Source organism: Carassius carassius, chromosome 34 (genome assembly GCF_963082965.1).
Source record: "Carassius carassius chromosome 34, fCarCar2.1, whole genome shotgun sequence".
Lineage (NCBI taxonomy): Eukaryota > Metazoa > Chordata > Actinopteri > Cypriniformes > Cyprinidae > Carassius > Carassius carassius.
Window position 1 is genome coordinate 13,962,928 of NC_081788.1, and position 20,028 is coordinate 13,982,955.

At 41.4% G+C, this 20,028-nt stretch overlaps 1 protein-coding gene across 5 annotated transcripts; it reads left to right on the forward strand.

The window, feature by feature from the left end:
- Positions 1–260: 260 nt before the first annotated feature.
- On the forward strand, positions 261–14,160 carry LOC132114438 (calphotin-like). Of its 5 annotated transcripts, none has more exons than XM_059522559.1 (11): positions 262–508; positions 2,578–2,871; positions 5,806–5,853; positions 6,198–6,233; positions 9,299–9,586; positions 9,929–9,967; positions 10,836–10,895; positions 11,024–11,113; positions 11,207–11,314; positions 13,521–13,611; positions 13,753–14,160. In XM_059522559.1, the coding sequence occupies exons 1-10, from the start codon at positions 464–466 to the stop codon at positions 13,599–13,601; spliced, it is 1,089 nt and encodes a 362-aa protein (XP_059378542.1). In that variant the 5' UTR covers positions 262–463; the 3' UTR covers positions 13,602–13,611; positions 13,753–14,160. The 5 variants fall into 5 exon arrangements, with proteins under 5 accessions (XP_059378545.1, XP_059378542.1, XP_059378543.1 ...); XM_059522558.1 differs by having other exon boundaries at positions 266–508; positions 10,836–10,916; XM_059522562.1 differs by lacking the exon at positions 9,299–9,586 and having other exon boundaries at positions 261–508; positions 10,836–10,916.
- Positions 14,161–20,028: the final 5,868 nt, after the last annotated feature.

Below are 20,028 nucleotides of genomic sequence, written 5' to 3' on the forward strand. Positions count from 1 at the left end.
CATTCACACATGTTGAATATACGCAATTGTTACTGTAATTTAAACGTGGAACATTAGTTTTACTTTTTACATGGCCAAGTCCAACTAAAACACCACTTGTGCAAGACACCGATTTTTAAATGGACTTTCCTATAATATGTTTTCATGTTTTCTCTGAAATTGCGTGTGTATGTGGAGTAGCTTTCAAAAGTGACGTTGTAATAATGTTATGCAACTTTACAAAGAGCTGTGGGGTCTGCCCACTTCATGTCATGACAATGAAGACTGATGCTGAGATGTGTGGACTGCCTTCCCCCATCGGCAGACAGACAGATGAAACAAATCAACGCGCCTTTAAATAGAACCGTATTGTCATTCTGACTGCTGTTATCTGACTGCCAGAGCAGAGACGGACCCGCTCGTCATCCAGTGCAGAAGAAATATACTTTTTATTCTTTCATTCCACACACTCTTCACAGTAAACATGCCTAGCAAGCGAAAGCAGAACAAGCGCCGAATGAGAAAAGTGGTGAGTACATTTACTTTCCCACTATTTTTATTTTTTATTTGTATTCAGATTCATTGTGCTGCAAACAATTCAAATATTTTTTTAGCGTCCAAACAGTTTTAATGTCTAAATAATTTTTGTAGGTTGTTCCGTTTTTATTTTATTTTTTTTATAACCGTAGCATAATTCATTTTTAGCTATCCTTTCTCCAATTGCGTTATTTAATTCTGTATATTTATTATAAATAATATTCAGTGAACTGTCGTCATAGTATAATTTTCTGTTTTCTGGTCATTGGTCCATTTCCATATGAAGAATTTATTGATCTTTTCTGAAACTGTTACTTGCAGTGTCTTCTGTAATAAAAGGGGTGTGTCCCATAAGAACCAGTACAGAGATGCAACCGAATTCCGCATCCTACCTTGTATCTCTAGAAACATTTGGATTAATACATAAATAATAAATAACAATAATTTTGTAAATATTGCAAATATTTTCATTATAAAATCTTTTAAAAAAAAAGTGTTGCTTGGATTGTGCACTTGAAATGCCCATTTAAAATAACATACTACTGACTTCTGACCATCACTGTTTAGCATTGTGCCTGATAACAATTAATACCAGATTAATAATAATAATAATTACTGTGTGTTTCTGTGTATATTCCATGGGTGTGTTTCGCCTCTAATTAAAGTGTGATTGGTTTGCTTAGTGGTCTTTTTTCTTTGTTCCGTCTGTGCAATAAACCAAATCTTGCTTTTTGACCCCACCTCCAAACTCTTGTTGATTTTGGCACGTCCTTTGGATGAGTCTAATTCCAAATATGGCTCAGGGCACATTCCTACAGAAGCAGTTCGTCCAGAGTTTGCATCCACTGGTTTTGTTTATAATGGACCCATTATAAACCCATTGCTTTTTAATAAACATATTTTTGGAAAGTGATGTAGTATCCATTTTGTCAGTGCAAAGAAATGTTGCACTATATTGACCATGCCTCACCACTCCAAGACATTTTTTTCTCCTCTGGCCAGTGACATAATGAAACACACAGTTTGTGCATATGAACACTGGACTCTTTGTTTGAATTTTACAGCCGCTTTTTAAAGTGTTTGTCATTAAAATCTCACCCTTTTCATTCTGCTTAGCTTAACATGTAGCTGATTAATGCTCTCTTGTTATCCTAAAACCTTGTCGCGCAGTCATATCAACAGAACTGCATTTCACACAAGTACAGAAATAGAGGGGTATCTTTTATCTCTCTAGCTGTTAAGCCCCCAGATTCAGCTGGTCATGAGCAGGGCACATTTCATCGTCACTAATCATCCTGGTAAAATTGGAAATAGTACTGGGGGTTGAGTGCATTTTAACTCCCTGTTTGTTGCTAACCACCCTTCAAAACAGAAGAAACTTTTTTTTAGCTCAACTGCCAGTTCCAATCAGCTCATACATTTAAGCTGTAGGCCCATCCACAACCTTCCTTGAAGAAAATGTGTTTCCTTCCTTTCTTTCTTTTTTTTTCTTTTTTCTATCCACCTCCTCTGTTCCCCCAAACAGCAGGCCATTTATTCTGTTATGTTGGCCTGTTTCATGGACTTGGGCCCATGTTTGGCTGATTTGGCTCTGTCTGCGCTGATGCTGGTCTTCACACATGGTTGCATAATTTGACCTTAATTGTGCTGGCCACTGTACACCCCATACATGCACAATGAGAGCTTAAATTCTTTTGAGGCCTATGTAAACTGCACTGGATAGCTCTTGCTTTTGGATAATGAAGCTGTGAGTGTGATAATAAAGAGATTATGGTTCCATTATGACGCGATTAGCATTTTTGTCCATTCTGTTTAGCCCCATCCAGAGCTCCAAGAGGTGCTGACTCTTCCAAATCGCTTGACTAGGAATGTCTGAATCAGCTGGATTCAGACATTTTTAACCGTTAGACAGGCAATTTTTGTTAACTTATGCAATGTTTTAGTGAAGTCGTTAGACCCTGTCTAACTGCATTATGAGGTCAACTGAACTAAAGATATGAAATAAATTGGTTCTGATTTCAAAACTCAACTATTTCTCATTCTTTCATTTGATTTGAGCAGCAGGCCCAGAGAAAGGCTTTGGAGGAGAGGTTCGTCTCCTCTGGATGGAGGAGCCTAGGAATGTGTGCTTTCCCTGTCCCAGTTCCCATTCCCGTGGCAGTGACTGCTCCCATTGATATTCCTGCTGAAGTTCCTCCTGCTGAAGTAACTCCTACAGAACCAGTCATGGTAGAAGCCCCAATCACGGATACCATCAAAGATGAAGTGGTGAAAGCTGCAGAGGACCTAAGACAAACCCCAGTGGAACCCTCTGCAAAAGAGCTAGATGACACTGTTGCCATTCCATTATCAGAGGTAATGTGCTATTGAACCCCATTCTTTGAGGTCAGTCAAATATATTCAGAGCTGGTAATAATTATCAAGTGAACACCAAAAATTGAAGGAACATTGTGTACAGCATGCCCGGAGCCATGGCAGATTTTTCAGAACTGCAATTTTTTATTTTTAAATAAGATTAATTAGCTTTTCTGAATGCTGCTCCCTTATTATGAACAGTATTTTATAATTGCCATTGAACACCAGTTGGCTCTGCAGGATTTTATATTGTGGAATGTGTTGAATATATGAGGGTAGTTATATATAGTAGTGTTTGTTCTTAGGCTTGGTTTCACACATTTCGCACAGCTTGAGGGGCGCTTGGATTCTAAAGTGATCACAATTTAAACTAGGGGGGACAAGGAAACGCTATTTCAACCAATGCAGCCCTGGAAGGGCCTGTGATTAAAATTTGTTTTGTGTTGGGTTTTTTTGTACCAGACCCTATAGTTGCTTACTTACCATAAAGGTGCATTCACATTTAATGCTGTTTGGCAAATTTTTGAGGGCGAAAACACATAATTTCAATAGGAAACCTCACATTCGGGAATTTCACATGCATTTTAAGTAACGCAAGTTACGTAATCAGATTTTATTTTTCAAGTAACTGTTAAAGTAACGCATTACTTTTAAATTTACAAGAAAATATTTCGGAGGGTTTTTTTTTTTTTCAAATAATTAACACAAGTTACTTTGTTTTGCCATTTATTTACTGACACCTCTCCTGTCCCCATGTTAAGAGAAATTAATTACACAATTAGTTACTTTTTATGGAGTAAAGCAATATTGTACTGCATTACTCTTAAAAGTTACTTTCCCTAACACTGATTGTGCCTATATGCAAGCTGACGTTCCCCCTAAATTATCCCAAAATATAAAGTCACTGCCACTCTCTCCTCAAACTCCTGCACCTCACCCTCCCTTCTTGAAGAGCAGCCAATCTCTTAAAGCCCACCCTTGAAAATTAGCTTCTCCTCTAGCTTCACAGACATCACAAGTGCTTGGGTTGGACATCCACACACACTGAGAGTGGCGCAGGGCAAGAGAGAGAGGCACATACCCTTATAGTGAGTGTTGCTTTAAGGGCTGAGTTTACTGGAGTGTCAGGTCTGTGACAGCATGGGTCTCATTCTCAGTTGGTTTCGAGATCCTCGTGAGCCCGTTGACTTGCTGGATGTCTCTGTGGAAACGCAGGTGAGCTCCCACCTTAATGGATGGAGGCTTGGTGAAGGGGTTTAGCTAGTGGAAAAAGAATGTTTTGTACTCTCTGTGTCTCTACCCCCCCCCCCCAGCTTTCTTTCACCTCTCCTTGTATTTGTTGTAGGGGCCAATGTGGGCGTTTCAGTGGCTAGTGTGTTAGACAGTGTGGAGGAGGAGCTCATATGTTTATGTGCAGATAGGTGGGTGGAGACGAGGTATGTGCTTGGGTGGGGTGCATGGCCTTGTCATGCATGATAATGGGGGGGGGGGGGGGGGGGTGGCACCTTTAATAATTTATCGTTAAATCTGAATGTAGGGAGTTACTACATTTGAAAATTAGAACTGTAAAAGCAATTGTTTTCTAAATAAAAACTTAATTAACAATAGCCATTGTTTTGTAGCCATTGGTAAAACTTTATTTTTGAAGGAAAAGAATGTGAAGCAGATATCTGACTGTAGGCTCATTCATAACCACATGCACCCGCTCAGCTCTGAGGAGGCGTGGTGGCTAACAGAATCTCCTTTGTCTTTAACGTCATCTTTGTGACAACAGTTGTGTGTGTGTTTTGTACAAGTCTTTTTTGTAGTTTATACAATGCATGTAGTTAAATGTCATTCTGAGCATGATGTGAGCATATATTAAACATTAAATGGGGATCCAAATAAACAAATAAATTAAACAGTAATACTTTACCATGGTTTTTATAGTTTTGAATGTTCTTTTTCATTTCTGTTTTTTTTTTATCTAATCTAGATTTGTTTGGTTTTTACTTTAGTCATTAGTTTTAGGATTTTCTGGTTTTAGTTTTAAACATTTTAGCACTGCTAGAGTTAATGTGCTATTTGAACATGCTTGATGGGGTAAAACTTGTAGCATTTTCATGCTTAATGAAGGTGAATTTTACCATGTTTTAAAAGATTCGCATTATTGCATTCATTTTCATTCATGATTGCTTATAGGTTTACTTTTATAGGTAAAATTTTTGTCTCGTACAACCTTAAATGTGGCCCACTGAAAAGAGAAACTTCATTTCCATATGCTGTTAGGTATAGGATTTCCACAAACTTTTTACGTCATAATTATTACTTGCTATGTCATAATTGTGATTATGATACCAAAGCATGACTTTTTTCTTGTATGGCAGAAATGGGCTTCCACAAGTACAGTACATGCACTGGAGAGTTGGAACAGTGGAAGATCTCAGAACAGCCATACTGTTTCGTTGTTGTTGTTGTTTCCCCCAAAGAGTTAAATTAGCCATGGAACATTTTGTTCTGCTCCCACAGGGGGCATTTGGCGCACTTACCTCCTGTTGAGCAAGTGCAAGTGTTCAGTACTCAATGCAGAGACTGGCATAGTAATATAAAACACATCAATATTAAATCATACTCAATATTTCAGCAACATGCATGCATATGTTGTACTCGTGTTACACTTTGCTCTGCAATGAACATGCATTATTAACATTTAGCATTTTATTTTATTGCCATTTCTCACTATTTGGTAGAGTGAGTTTTGTCTAAAACTCATAACTTTTGGTTAGAGATTCTTGTTGTTGTTTCATAATATATAAATTAAAGTGTTGTAAAGTGTTATGATTGTCAGTATTTTAATATACTGTAGTTTAAGACACTTTATGATAGACAGTTGTGTAATAGAAATAATCTTTAGTGTGATGTGGACATTGAGCTTTAAAATGTTGTGCTTTTTAGGTCACATCATCTACAGATGAGCCAGCGTCCACCCCTGCAGAATCTGAGGTATGGTAACATGCCATATCCCATCAGCCCTTGACATTTCACTACTGTTTATCTACTAAACACCCTTGCCTTTGGCCGTTCACACTAATTTTTCTAATTACCAGGCCTCCGGCGCCACACCTTACCTTTCAGGGTGCACTAACATGCTTTTCTCATAACTTTCCTTTATGAGGTGTAAAGAAAACATATTAACCCATACTAACAAGGACTCTAACTTTACACAAATATACAGCATGCCTATAGAACATACATTAATAAGACTTTGTAATGGGTATGTATAAGGCTTTATCAATTGAATATGTTCATTCTTTAATCATGATCTTTTTAAAATATGCTATTCACAGGTCCAGTTTGAGGACACTACACCTGTAGCCACAGAGGTAGGTTTATATAGGCAAGGCAAGGCAAGGCAAGTTTATTTATATAGCACATTTCGTACACAATGGTAATTCAAAGTGCTTTACATAAAAGAAAGTAAAATAGTAATGAAGAAAAATAATAACAAGAATAAAACAAGCAATTTTAAAACTTTTAAAATTATTAAAACTGTACTTATTTAAAATGAATTTAAAACAGTAAGAAAATGATTTTACATAAAATTAAATAAAATAAAAAAAACAGTGAAAATATATATTGCAATCAGTTCGGACATTGCACAGTGCTCATTCAATAAATGCACAGCTAAACAGATGAGTTTTAAGTCTAGATTTAAATGTGACCAGTGTTTTAGCACATCTTATCTCTTCTGGAAGCTGATTCCAACTGCGGGCGGCATAGTAACTAAAGGAGGACTCCCCTTGTTTTGTGTGAACCCTTGGTATTTCTAACTGACTCGATCCTAGTGATCTGAGTGGTCTGTTAGGTTTATATTCAGTGAGCATATCTGCAATATATTTCGATCCTAGGTCATTTAGTGACTTATATACGAGTAAAAGTACTTTAAAATCAATCCTAAATGTAACTGGAAGCCAGTGTAAGGACCTGAGGACTGGTGTGATATGCTCATATGTTCTGGTTCTAGTCAGAATCCTGGCAGCAGCGTTCTGGGTGAGCTGCAGCTGTCTAATGGTCTTTTTGGGAAGGCCGGTGAGGAGCCCATTACAATAGTCCACCCTGCTGGTGATGAAGGCATGAACAAGTTTCTCCAAGTCTTGGCTGGAAACAAAAGATCTAATTCTTGCAATGTTTTTTAAATGATAGTATGCTGATTTAGTTACTGCTTTGACATGACTATTGAAACTAAGGTCTGTCTCCAGAATCACACCAAGATTCCTGACTTGATTTTTAGTTGTTTGACCCCTAGAGTTAAGGTATGCATTCACCTTGAACACTTCATCTTTGTTTCCAAATGCAATGACTTCAGTTTTTTCCTTGTTTAACTGAAGAAAGTTCTGGCACATCCAACTATTAATTTCATCAATGCATTGGCAGAGGGAGTCAATTGGGCTGTAGTCATTTGGAGATAAGGCTAAGTAAATCTGGGTATCATCAGCATAGCTGTGATAGGCAATTTGGTTCTTTCTCATTATTTGACTTAGGGGAAGCATATACAGGCTAAACAAGAGCGGTGCAAGAATTGACCCTTGTGGGACTCCGCATGTCATGGACGTCCACTTAGACTTATGCTCTCCTAGACTCACATAATAACCTCTCCCTTCTAAGTATGACCTGAACCATTTGAGTACCATCCCAGAAAGCCCGACCCAGTTTTCCAGTCTCTCTAGTAGTATGTTATGATCGACAGTGTCAAACGCAGCACTGAGATCTAGCAATACCAGCACCGATATTTTGCCAGAGTCACAATTTAAGCGAATATCATTTATTATCTTAATGAGTGCTGTCTCTGTGCTGTGATGCGGTCGAAAACCAGATTGAAAATTGTCCAGGTATCCATTTGAGTGTAAGTATTTGTTCAGCTGATTAAAAACTACCTTTTCTATAATTTTACCTATAAAAGGAAGATTAGATATTGGTCTAAAATTGCTCAAAATGGTGTTATCAAGAGTGCTCTTTTTCAGGAGGGGCTTAACAACTGCATTTTTTAAGGAGTTTGGAAATGTCCCAGAAAGAAGTGAGGCGTTCACCACTTCTAAAAGATCTGCTTCTAAGCAGTTAAACACATTTTTGAAAAAAGATGTGGGAAGTGTGTCAAGATAGCAGGTTGACGATTTTAGGTGCTGCACTATGTCTTCCAGAATTTTGCTATCAATTGCTTCAAAAATCGACATAGTATCTTTTTTATATTGTGGCCTAATCTGTCTGACCTCTGCATTACTTGAGGATGTGCTAATCGCCTTCCTGATATTGATGATCTTCTCAGAAAAGAAGGATGCAAACTCATTGCATTTGCTGTCTGAAAGCATTTCACTGGGAATCTGACTTGGGGGGTTTGTCAGTCTCTCGACAGTGGCAAAAAGAGTACGAGTGTTATTTAAGTTACTGTTTATAAGGTTTGAGAAGAAATTCTGTCAAGCTGTGGCTAGTTTCACATTAAAAGCATGAAGGCTGTCTTTGTAGATGCTATAGTGAAATTCGCCACATCCGCTCTGCTTTTCTGCATTGTCTTTTCATAGTCTGAACTGCTGTTGATCTTCTCCAAACTGATTTCTGTCTGTATAAATATGTATAGATGGACAGATAATTTTATCTTAATACATTAATATAACTTTTTATTTACTAGTTATTTTTGGTTTCGTACTATTTGTTTTGCCACCACAAAACAAAATATATTTTTAATTAAAATATTTTAATTAATTTAAGTAATTTCATTAATAATTGTTTGTTGTGTTCACTAAATTATCTCCCACTACTATAAAAATGTTTGATGTCAGTAGGATTTTTTATTTTATTTTTATTTTTTTTAAGAAATTAATACTTTTATTCAGCAAGGCCTGATTAAATTGATCAAAAGTGACAGTAAGACTTTCAGATTGTTACAAAAAGTAATAATAATAATCTAAATAAAAAATTCAAATCAAAAGTTTCTTGAGCACCAAATCAGCATTTGAATTCTGAAGAATCACATGAATAAATACCATGTTAATATATAGATATAGAAACAGTTCTTTTAAATTTTGTACAAATATTGAACAATATTATTTTTTACTGTATTTTTAAATAAATGCAGTATTATTAAATAAATGCAGTCTTGGTGATCATTACAGATCTTTAAAAAAAAAAAAAAAATCGTAATGTCCCCGTAATGCATATTTTATTGTCATATTTTTATCATATTTTGTCTAACATTTCAGTAGACAGTTTGATTTCAAAAGACTATCTTTTTCTAAATATTATATCATATGTCAGGCTTTACAGGGTTAACATGCAACTCACTATAATTCAATTTACTGTAAACATCTGAAGCCCAGAATCTGTAAACGTGAGCATTTTGTTTTTGTGTACATTGTTTTACATGTTTTCTTGTCTTTATGATGTTCTGGTGCAGATGCATGTTGTAGCTCAGCCTGATGAGACGGTTAACACGGAGTGTGAACGTGAGCTTCCTGCTGAAGATCCTGTGGTAGAGGTACAAGTGCCAAAGGAGATGGTGACTACAGCTGAAACTGTTGCTGCAGTTGAAACTGTGACAGAAACAGTAGTAACTGAAGTTGAGCCTGTTGCTGACACTGCATTGGAAGTTGTTGGGATCGTGGGATATCCTGACGTTGAAGCCGAAGCCATAACCATTGAAAATGAGCCTACTGAAGTCCACAAAGTTGCAGAAGTAACGGAGGTGCCTGACACAATACAGTACATCTTCATGGCACATTGCAATGGACTCTTTGCATGAGTGTATTTGCATGCACAACAGGTGACTTTGTCATGTCCATTCTGTGCACTTGTTTGGATAATTGGACATGACATGAGCCTCACATTAGCCATACTTTTTACATTGCCTTGGACATTTTTTTCCATGTTTTTAAGGCACACTATACTAACTAGTGCTATCAAATATATATACACACACACACACACACACACACACACACACACACACACACACACACACACACACACACACACACACACACACACACACACATATATTTTAAACAAGCTCTTTCCTTTCTTACAGGATGTACATGCAGAGCCTGAACCAGAAGAGTTTCAAGTGGTAAGTTCTTTAGAAACACCCCCACCCTACCCATCCAGTCTGCATTTTTTGATAGTTTACCCCAAAAAATATAAAAAATGCTATTATCGTTTTCCCTCTTATGTCTTTCCAAACCTGTATGGCTTTCTTTCTTCTGGAACATAGACACAGATATATCTTGGTGCCTATACAATGAAAGTCAAGTTGTTTTGGACCCCATTGACTGACAGACTGATGTCAAGGCCCTGATATATGAGTTCTTTTAATATGCTGCATGTGTTGTACCTTCAGAATACCTTAAGTGTTCTTGTTTATATTATGAAAGTCAAAGGGGCACAGTGTTGTTTGATTTCTACTTTAAAAAAACAGTTGAAACATTTTTCAAAAAATCTTAAGAATGTAGGTCAGACCTGTATGTCTTTCCATTCAATTCAATTCAATTCAAGTTTATTTGTATAGCACTTTTTACGATGCAAATAATTACAAAGCAACTTTACAGAAAATTATGTTTCTACAATATTTAGTAGTAGCTTATAAGTGGTGACTGTCAGTTTGTGTGCATATGACAGGATTTTTCAGAAAAAATGTATACCAGACGTAGTCAGCCAGATGATGAACATTATTAACAGCAATTATTATATGATGCAGTCACACTTGTAGCAATATTTGTTAGTTCTGTTAGTTGATTCAGGTTTTCAGGTCTTTATAGCTGTGTGAATGAGAAACATAAACGGAGATCCATCTCAGTGTTTTTGTCTATCCAGTAAAAGTCAAATGACCTCAGAGTTGTTTTGGACCCCTGCGATTACTGTTCAACATTACTGTTTTGAGAAAAAAAAGAGCTCACTTGAATAAAATTTGCAGACATAACATGCATTCCTTTTATTAGGAAGCTGCAGTACCTACAGAAGCTTTAGTGGAACCAGAGGCTGAGCAGCAGCAGCAGCCGGTCCTACTGCAGGAACCCACGGTAACTCCTTACATGGTATCATTTCAAGCATTTTTGTTCAGAATCCTCTTAGATTAAAATTTTATTCTGAGCGTGGTATCTTGCCCTCTGGTTTTCACATGCTCAAGCCTTCAGTTGAGTCCACGAGTGACCCCATTACCGGAGAATTTGTTGGTACTGAGACAGTAGCTGTTGACACAACTGCTGCAAAGGAACAGGTGAGCAGACACGCCTACAATGTGCATATCAGGAATTAAATCCTGTTAGCTTCTTGGATGAATCTAAATAGAATATTTGGCACTTTCCCATAGATTCCTGAAACAGCAACAGATGCCTCAAAGGTACAATCAGAGAGACTGTCAGAAAAAAATCCTGCTCCTGAGCCACTGCCTGTGCCTGTAGCAAAGGAGATTATACAAGTGAGCTTTTAAATTGGTTAACTCAACTGCTGCATCATGTGCATGCTGTGTGTGTGTGTGTGTGTGTGTGTGTGTGTGTGTGTGTGTGTGTGTGTGTGTGTGTGTGTGTGTGTGTGTGTGTGTGTAAATAATGGAATCCGTAAATAATGTGAATATATACAAACCCGATTCCAAAAAAGTTGGGACACTGTACAAATTGTGAGTAAAAAAGGAATGGAATAATTTACAAATCTCATAAACTGATATTTTATTCACAATAGAATATAGATAACATATCAAATGTTGAAAGTGAGACATTATGAAATGTCATGCCAAATATTGGCTCATTTTGGATTTCATGAGAGCTACACATTCCAAAAAAGTTGGGACAGGTAGCAATAAGAGGCCGGAAAAGTTAAATGTACATATGAGGAACAGCTGGAGGCCCAATTTGCAATTTATTAGGTCAATTGGCAACATGATTGGGTATAAAAAGAGCCTCTCAGAGTGGCAGTGTCTCTCAGAAGTCAAGATGGGCAGAGTGGTGCAATATCAGAAAGGAGTTTCTCAGAGAAAAATTGCAAAGAGTTTGAATTTATCATCATCTACAGTGCATAATATCATCCAAAGATTCAGAGAATCTGGAATAATCTCTGTGCGTAAGGGTCAAGGCCGGAAAACCATACTGGATGCCCGTGATCTTCGGGCTCTTAGATGGCACTGCATCGCATACAGGTATGCTACTGTAATAGAAATCACAACATGGGCTCAGGAATACTTCCAGAAAATTCTGTGCCATTCGCCGTTTCCGGTTAAAACTCTATAGGTCAAAAAAGAAGCCATATCTAAACATGATCCAGAAGCACAGGCATTTTCTCTGGGCCAAGGCTCATTTAAATGGACTGTGGCAAAGTGGAAAACTGTTCTGTGGTCAGACGAATCAAAATTTGAAGTTCTTTTTGGAAAACTGGGACGCCATGTCATCCAGACTAAAGAGGACAAGGAGAACCCAAGTTGTTATCAGCGCTCAGTTCAGAAGTCTGCATCTCTGATGGTATGGGGTTGCATGAGTGCGTGTGATATGAGCAGCTTGCACATCTGGAAAGGCACCATCAATCCTGAAAGGCATGACAATGCCAGACCACATACTGCATCAATTACAACATCATGGCTGCATAGAAGAAGGATCCGGGTACTAAAATGGCCAGCCTGCAGTCCAGATCTTTCACCCATAGAAAACATTTGGCGCATCATAAAGAGGAAGATGCGACAAAGAAGACCTAAGGCAGTTGAGCAACTAGAAGCCTATATTAGACAAGAATGGGACAACATTCCTATTCCTAAACTTGAGCAACTTGTCTCCTCAGTCCCCAGACGTTTGCAGACTGTTATAAAAAGAAGAGGGGATGCCACACAGTGGTAAACATGGCCTTGTCCCAACTTTTTTGAGATGTGTTGATGCCATGAAATTTAAAATCAACTTATTTTTTCCTTAAAATGATACATTTTCTTAGTTTAAACATTTGATATGTCATCTATGTTGTATTCTGAATAAAATATTGAAATTTGAAACTTCCACATCTTTGCATTCTGTTTTTATTCACAATTTGAACAGTCCTCTCTTTTTTGGAACTGGGTTTGTATGTATATATATATATATATATATATATATATATATATATATATATATATATATATATCATTATTTACAGATCCCATTACAGACACACGTATATACACAAAAAATAAATACACCTTTAATGATCACCAAGGGTGCATTTAATGATTTAAAACATATAGAAACGGAAGATATAGTCTATTGTGAAACATTATTACAATTTCAAACTGTTTTCTATCTGAATATATATAAAAAAAATATTCTTGTGATGGCAAAGCAGAATTTTCAGCATCATTACTCCAGTCTTCAATGTCATATGATCCTTCAGAATGAATAGAAAGTATAGAAGATAATAAAGAGCTTTTATATGAAATGTAATTTTTTTTTTGTAACATCATAAGCATCTTTTTACTGGTTTGTTTTTATTTCAACAGTGAAATTTTACATATTTATATACATTTCGGGTTCAAGATGAATTAATGGTGCAAATAGAAACTGAAAGTATAAAGGTATTATTATTTCCACAGTATTTTTATTTATTTATTTATTATATTCAATGTATGGAATTAAGATATTTGTTTTATTTAATGTTGTTTCTCATTTATACAGGACTTGGCAGTGGCTGGTGGCCTAACTATGGATGCCATAAATGGATGTCTGGGAGCTACCAAAGCTGCAATTGAAGGTTAAAGTGCCTATGGTAAGAATGTGGAACTCTTAAAGAAATTACAATTCTATAATCATTTACTTACCCTCAGGTTGTTCCAAATCTGTATGAATTGCTTTTTTCTGCTGAACGCAAAAGAAAAACATTAAAATATCTGTTTTCTGTGTTTTACAGTTTCATATGTTATAAAGGGATGGCTGAAACATGAAACATGAAACATTGCAAAGTGCCTTTCTGTGCTGATTCTCACCTCAACTATGAAAAGGATGTGTGCCTGTTCCTTGCAAGTGAAGTTTTTCTGAGTTTTTCAGAATCTACCTTAGTTTCCATATGTATCTACGGTAGATTTGTTGGTGTTATACATTGCATATGGAGTAAAATGGAGGGATGTTTGCAAATGTATGTTTCTACTTGGACCATTTTGTAATGTGGAATGTATACTTGTTGTATTTGATAAAACGATTTGGAGTGGAGTGATTTAGAGCACAATTTCATACTATACCATCACCACAGCTTATATGCCCCCTTAACCATCCACATGTGCCTTTTTCCAAATTATAAATAAAGGGAGTTTGAGGATAATTAGTCTTAGTAATTAGTTTTTCCTATGCATTTTGTTTGGATGAAAATAGTATAGACTAAACAACTTTATGCCCTAAGATTGACAGATTAAACACTGTATGTCACCTATTGAATTTGTATGGGATGTGAAATCTTGACTTGTAAAATGGAGCCAAAAAAGCTATTGAGATATATGACAGCAGATGACTTTTGAGTTTATAGGGATGCACTTCAGTTTATCTATCAGGGGAAATACATTTTAAAGACACATGCTTCATCAAAGTAAATAAATGGAAACATTTGCCAGTTTACATGGGGGAATATCTAGCCCCAGTCAACATGCCCCAACTGTTATCCTAATTGAATTTCCTATTTGTAACGATTAGTGCTGTCAAAATTAGTGCATTAATGCATGCGATTATTATTAGTATTTTTTTTTTCAGTTTAATTACCATGGTAGCGGAGCTAAGGTTGGCCATACCCCACTCAAAACTGCTGCTTCTGTCTCTTTTTTCTTGACAAGAGTTTATTTAGACACAGAATGTCTTTACAATCTACCAAACGGGAGACTTTCAGATGCGCACTCCAGCTTAGCCTCAGTGTCCGGTGCCGGGTGATGAGAGAGCTTCAGTAGAACCACAGCGAACCGTTGTCAGGCCAAATGTCCGTAAAAAACCATTTTCCTCTCTTGTCAGCCGTTATACTGTGTTATCACAACAGCTTCAGCAACGCAGCTCGAGACCCCCGTTCTCGCTCTACTGGCCGTCGCCCCGCGCCGCGGGGACCGCGGCAGAGGATTACGGTGAGGCCGGGAGCCCCGAAGCCATCCTGGGAAAGCCATCTACGCATGCTGCATGACGCTGCGTCGGCACTACACACGATGGCTGCTTCATCGAAGCGCCGGTGTACGAGTTCCGCTGCGGCCGGGCTCTCACCTAAGCGCGCCGCTGTTTCAGTTTCCAGAGATTGTGACTGTTTCAGCGTTGTTTGCAATGCGCAAGCCTGTACGGTTGCCCGCTTGCCTGCACACGAAAACCGTTATCACGGCTACCCAGATATTTCCCGAAAAAGGTGTAATTCCTGGTGTCCCGGCCACGGCCGAAGGTGCTATAAATGTAGTGACGATGCCCACTGCTCAGTGCCCATCTCCGCATATAAGCACAGCCCTTCACACAGGGCTCGCGCCTATAAAAGCGACTCAAGTCGATCACGTGCACTACATAGTAGACGTGCCCACTCCTCAGTGCCCACAATCACTATGTCACACGCGTCATGTGGTTTCTGTAAAAACGAAACCCGTGCACGTTCGTCCGGCCACGGCCGATGGTGCTATAAATGTAGTGACGATGCCCACTCCTCAGTGCCCATCTCCACATGTAAGCACAGCCCTGCACACAGGGCCTGCGCCCATAATGTCGACTCAAGTCGGTCGCGCACACTGCATAGTAAACGTGCCCACCCCTCAGTGCCCACAATTACTATGTCACACGCGTCATGTGGTTTCTGTAAAAACGAAACCCGTGCATGCTCGTCCGGCCACGGCCGATGGTGCTATAAATGCAGTGACGATGCCCACTACCCAGTGCCCATCTCCACATGTAAGCACAGCCCTGCACACAGGGCTAGCGCACATAAGATCGACACAGATCGGTCGAGCGCGCCGCATAGTAAACGTGCCCACTTCCCAGTGCCCACATACACTATGTCACATACGGCGCGGGGCTTCTGTAAAAACGAGGCCCGTGCACGTACATTCTGCACAGGCAGACAGCGAGTTGAAAGTGGTAAAAGTGCACACATGCAGCCCACGGTTACTCGCAGATATATCGAGTCCCACGGGACCCGCTCAGCCTCCCTCCAGTCGGTTAAGCGCCGGAACGGGGTCGAGGAAGAGCGATCTGCCCGCTGTGATCAGCGCGCTCCCCGCCTCAGATGCGCAGCACACTCGAGCGCCGCCATTGCCCAGTCAACAGAGCGCGTTTCGCATCCAGCCCTTAGCCATTCATGCAGATGCATGGTCAGTGCTTCCAGGGGTTTCGGATTGGGTGCTAGGCATTATAAAGAGAGGCTACTCGCTACAGTTTTCTCGACGCCCACCGTGCTTTTCAGCGCGCGTCGAAACTACGGTCAAAACAGAAGTAGCACACATACTTCGGGCCGAAATATCAAAACTGTTGAGCAAAGGGGCTGTAGAGCCTGTGTCTCAAAGCGAGGGGGGGCTGTACAGCAGATACTTTCTGGTGCCCAAGAGAGACGGGGGTCTCCGGCCCATACTGGATCTAAGACAGCTGAACAGGCATTGATGAAACGCAGTTTCAAAATGCTCACGACCAGGAAGCTCCTCGCGCAGATTCGCAGAGGGGACTGGTTCATGTCAATAGATCTGAAGGACGCGTATTTTCAAATACAGATAGCGTCAAACCACAGGCGATATTTGAGATTCGCCTTCGAGGGCCAGGAATACCAGTTTGCAGTCCTGCCATTCGGCTTGTCCGTAGCTCCTCGTACGTTTACGAGGTGCATGGATGCAGCGCTCGCTCCTCTTAGACTCAGAGGCACATGAGTGCTGAATTATTTGGACGACTGGCTGGTTCTGGCCCGATCATGAGCGGAGCTCATGGACCACAGAGCCGTTTTACTCGATCACCTCGAGAAGCTCGGCCTCAGTGTCAATTGGGTGAAGAGTTCGCTGAACCCCAGTCAGACGATCCTGTTTCTGGGTATAGTTCTGAACTCGTGTTCCATGACGGCGCGGCTGTCACCACAGCGCGCGATGGGCATTCAGCGTGCAGCGAGTTCTTTCCGCTGTGGCGCGACTGTGGCGCTCAAACACTGTCAAAAGATGCTGGGTTTCATGGCCTCAGCATCTCCGGTTCTGCGGCTGGGCCTGCTCCGCATGCGCCCCCTGCAGTTCTGGCTGAAGGCTCGGGTGCCGCGCAGAACGTGGGCGTCTGGCCGGCTGCATTTCAAGGTCGATCAGAGCTGTGTTGCGGCTCTAGCACCTTGGACAGCGAACGGCTGGTACCGATCAGGTGTAAGCCTGGGGACTTCCCCGAGTGTGAAAATGGTGTCGACGGACGCCTCCACTTCGGGATGGGGAGCGCTGCTCGAAGGCAGACCGTCCTTTGGCCTATGGTCAGAACGGGAAAAGCTCCATCATATCAACTGCCTGGAAATGCTGGCAGTGGAGAACGCGCTGACGCGCTTTTGTCCCCATATCAAGGATCACCACGTCATAGTCCGTTCGGACAACATGTCCGTGGTGTCCTACATAAATCGCCAGGTCGGTCTCGGGTCCCGAAACCTGTAGAGGCTGACGGAACGCCTCCTGATTTGGGCTCAGCGCAACGTGCGCTCGCTGAGAGCAGTGCATGTGCCTGGACTGCAGAATCTGGGTCCAGACAGGCTGTCCAGAGGCAATGTTCCTACGGGCGAATGGTCTCTACACCCGCAAACAGTCCGGCTGTTGTGGGAGAGATTTGGCATGGCGGAGGTGGACCTCTTTGTGTCCCACGAAAACGCTCACTGCCCCGCGTTCTTTTCCAAGAACGAAAGCGCGCTGTCACGGAGATGGCCGTGCTGCCCGCTTTATGCGTTCCCTCCCGTCTCCCTCCTTCCGCAGGTGATAGAACGGGTGAGAGAAACGAGATGTTCAATACTGCTTGTAGCACCTCTTTGGAAGAACCAACCATGGTTCCCAGATTTGATGCAGTTAGCAGATGTCGCCCCGTGGCCGGTACCGTTGAGGAGAGACCTCCTCTCGCAGGCCAGGGGCTCGATTTGGCACCCTCAACCGGAGTTGTGGTCCCTCTATGTATGGGCACTCAATGGTTACCCGCTGATCTCGCAGTGGGAGTGCTAAATACCATCACTCAGGCTAGAGCTCCGTCGACACGACGTCTGTATGCCTCGAAGTGGTCGGTGTTCTCCAGCTGGTGCACAGCTCGAGGTTATTCACCCCTTAGTTGTGAGGTGACGGAGGTCCTCTCCTTCCTTCAGGAGCTGTTGGATAAGGGCAGAGCCCCATCCACGCTCAAAGTTTATGTGGCTGCCATCGCGGCGTTTTCTGAAACGGCGTCCGGTCAGTCAATAGGAAGGAATGATTTAGTCATCCGGTTCCTCAGAGGAGCTAGGAGGCTGAATCCTCCCAGACCTCCGTCAGTCCCTATGTGGGACCTCGCGGCGGTTTTGGAGGCCTTGAAAGGTCCCCCTTTCAAGCCTATCCAATCGATTAGCCTTCAGCATCTGTCGTTCAAGACAGTATTCTTGTTGGCTCTCGCTTCTGTGAAGCGTGTGGGTGATTTGCACGCGCTCTCGGTGAGCCAGTCGTGCTTGGAGTTTGGGCCCAATGACTCAAGAGTCATACTCAAACCTAGGCACGGTTATGTGCCGAAATCCCTCAACACACCGTTTCGGGCTCAGGTTATTGCCCTGTCTGCCCTGCCGGTGTCAGGGGAGGATAGAGACTCGAGTCTTCTTTGCCCTGTCAGGGTTTTAAGAGCTTATGTGTCTCGCTCTGCTGCCTTTCGGCAGACGGAGCAGCTATTTGTCTCGTTCGGTGGGCGTTCCAAGGGAATGGCTGTTTCGAGACAGACTCTATCCAGATGGATAGTTGACGCCATAGCGTTAGCTTACGCTTCCAGGGGCCTTCAGTGCCCGTTGGGCGTCAGAGCACACTCCACAAGAGGCATCGCCTCGTCGTGGGCTTGGTCTACTGGGATCTCCTTGCAGGATATATGTATGGCGGCAGGTTGGGCCTCGCCGTCTACATTTATCAGGTTCTATAACCTGGAGGTTCCCACCTTGCAAGCAAGGCTGCTGTCGGTATAGGCGAATCAGGGCCCTGAGGGGAATTCTGAGTTCACGAGCGTTATGCGCTGCCGACTGTTATATGGGCAGTATTGCGTAAGACCCGCATTGCCACATTGGTCAGGCCTTGCCTCGGCTGTGTGACGTCATATTGCCGCATCTACGGATGCTGCTAGATATGGGACGGAGGGCTTTTTCCCTTTTCTGTCCTGGACTCTCTGTGAGTCCCTCAGGTGACTGTGCACTGTAAATCCTGGGCGTTGCTTCAGGTTTATTGGTGTGTGATCCCTGCGCGCACGGCGTTTTACATTGGGTTCCCGTAGCGTCTTAGCTAAGACGCAGTACGAGAGAGCTCTCGTAAGAGAACGTACTCGGTTACTAAACGTAACCTCGGTTCTCTCTAGAAGAGCGAACGAGTACTGCGTTCTCTGCCGTGCGCACGATTCACTCTGGTTCGCTTCGGCGATGAAATAAATCAGGTGAGTCAGCCTTTTCGAGCTCCTTTTATAGGTTGGGCCACACCCGTTTCGGCGGGAAGTGGCAAGAAGGGCGCGAAGCGCCCTTATTGGTCTGATGTTGCATCAGCCCACGCTCGATAGGCTGTGCAGTTGCCGCAGAACAAGCCAATGAGCGAACGAGCCGTCTCGCCTATGGCTGTGTACTGCTGCAAATGCGCTTTACAAAAATACAAAATTAAGGATAATTTTTTGCTTCAGTATTTCGTGAAAAGAGACTTTTCCCCGTAGCGTCTTAGCTAAGACGCAGTACTCGTTCGCTCTTCTAGAGAGAACCGAGGTTACGTTTAGTAACCGAGTACGTTTTCTAAACTGTCCTGAAGCAGCCTAGCTCTGTCTCCCTTATCAAACACACCCGATTCAACTCGTTAACTCATTAATAGAGACTTTAAGACCTGAAGTGGGCCAGAAAAGGTTAAGAGCTCTGCGTCATGTTCAGCAGCTGCAGTTCTTAAAACAGCAAAAATAACCTAATAACCCAGCTGTTGTGATGTCTGATAATCAAAGCACAAAAAAGAAGAAATCAATACCGTTTGTAGCTTTAAGGATTCATCTATATTTAATT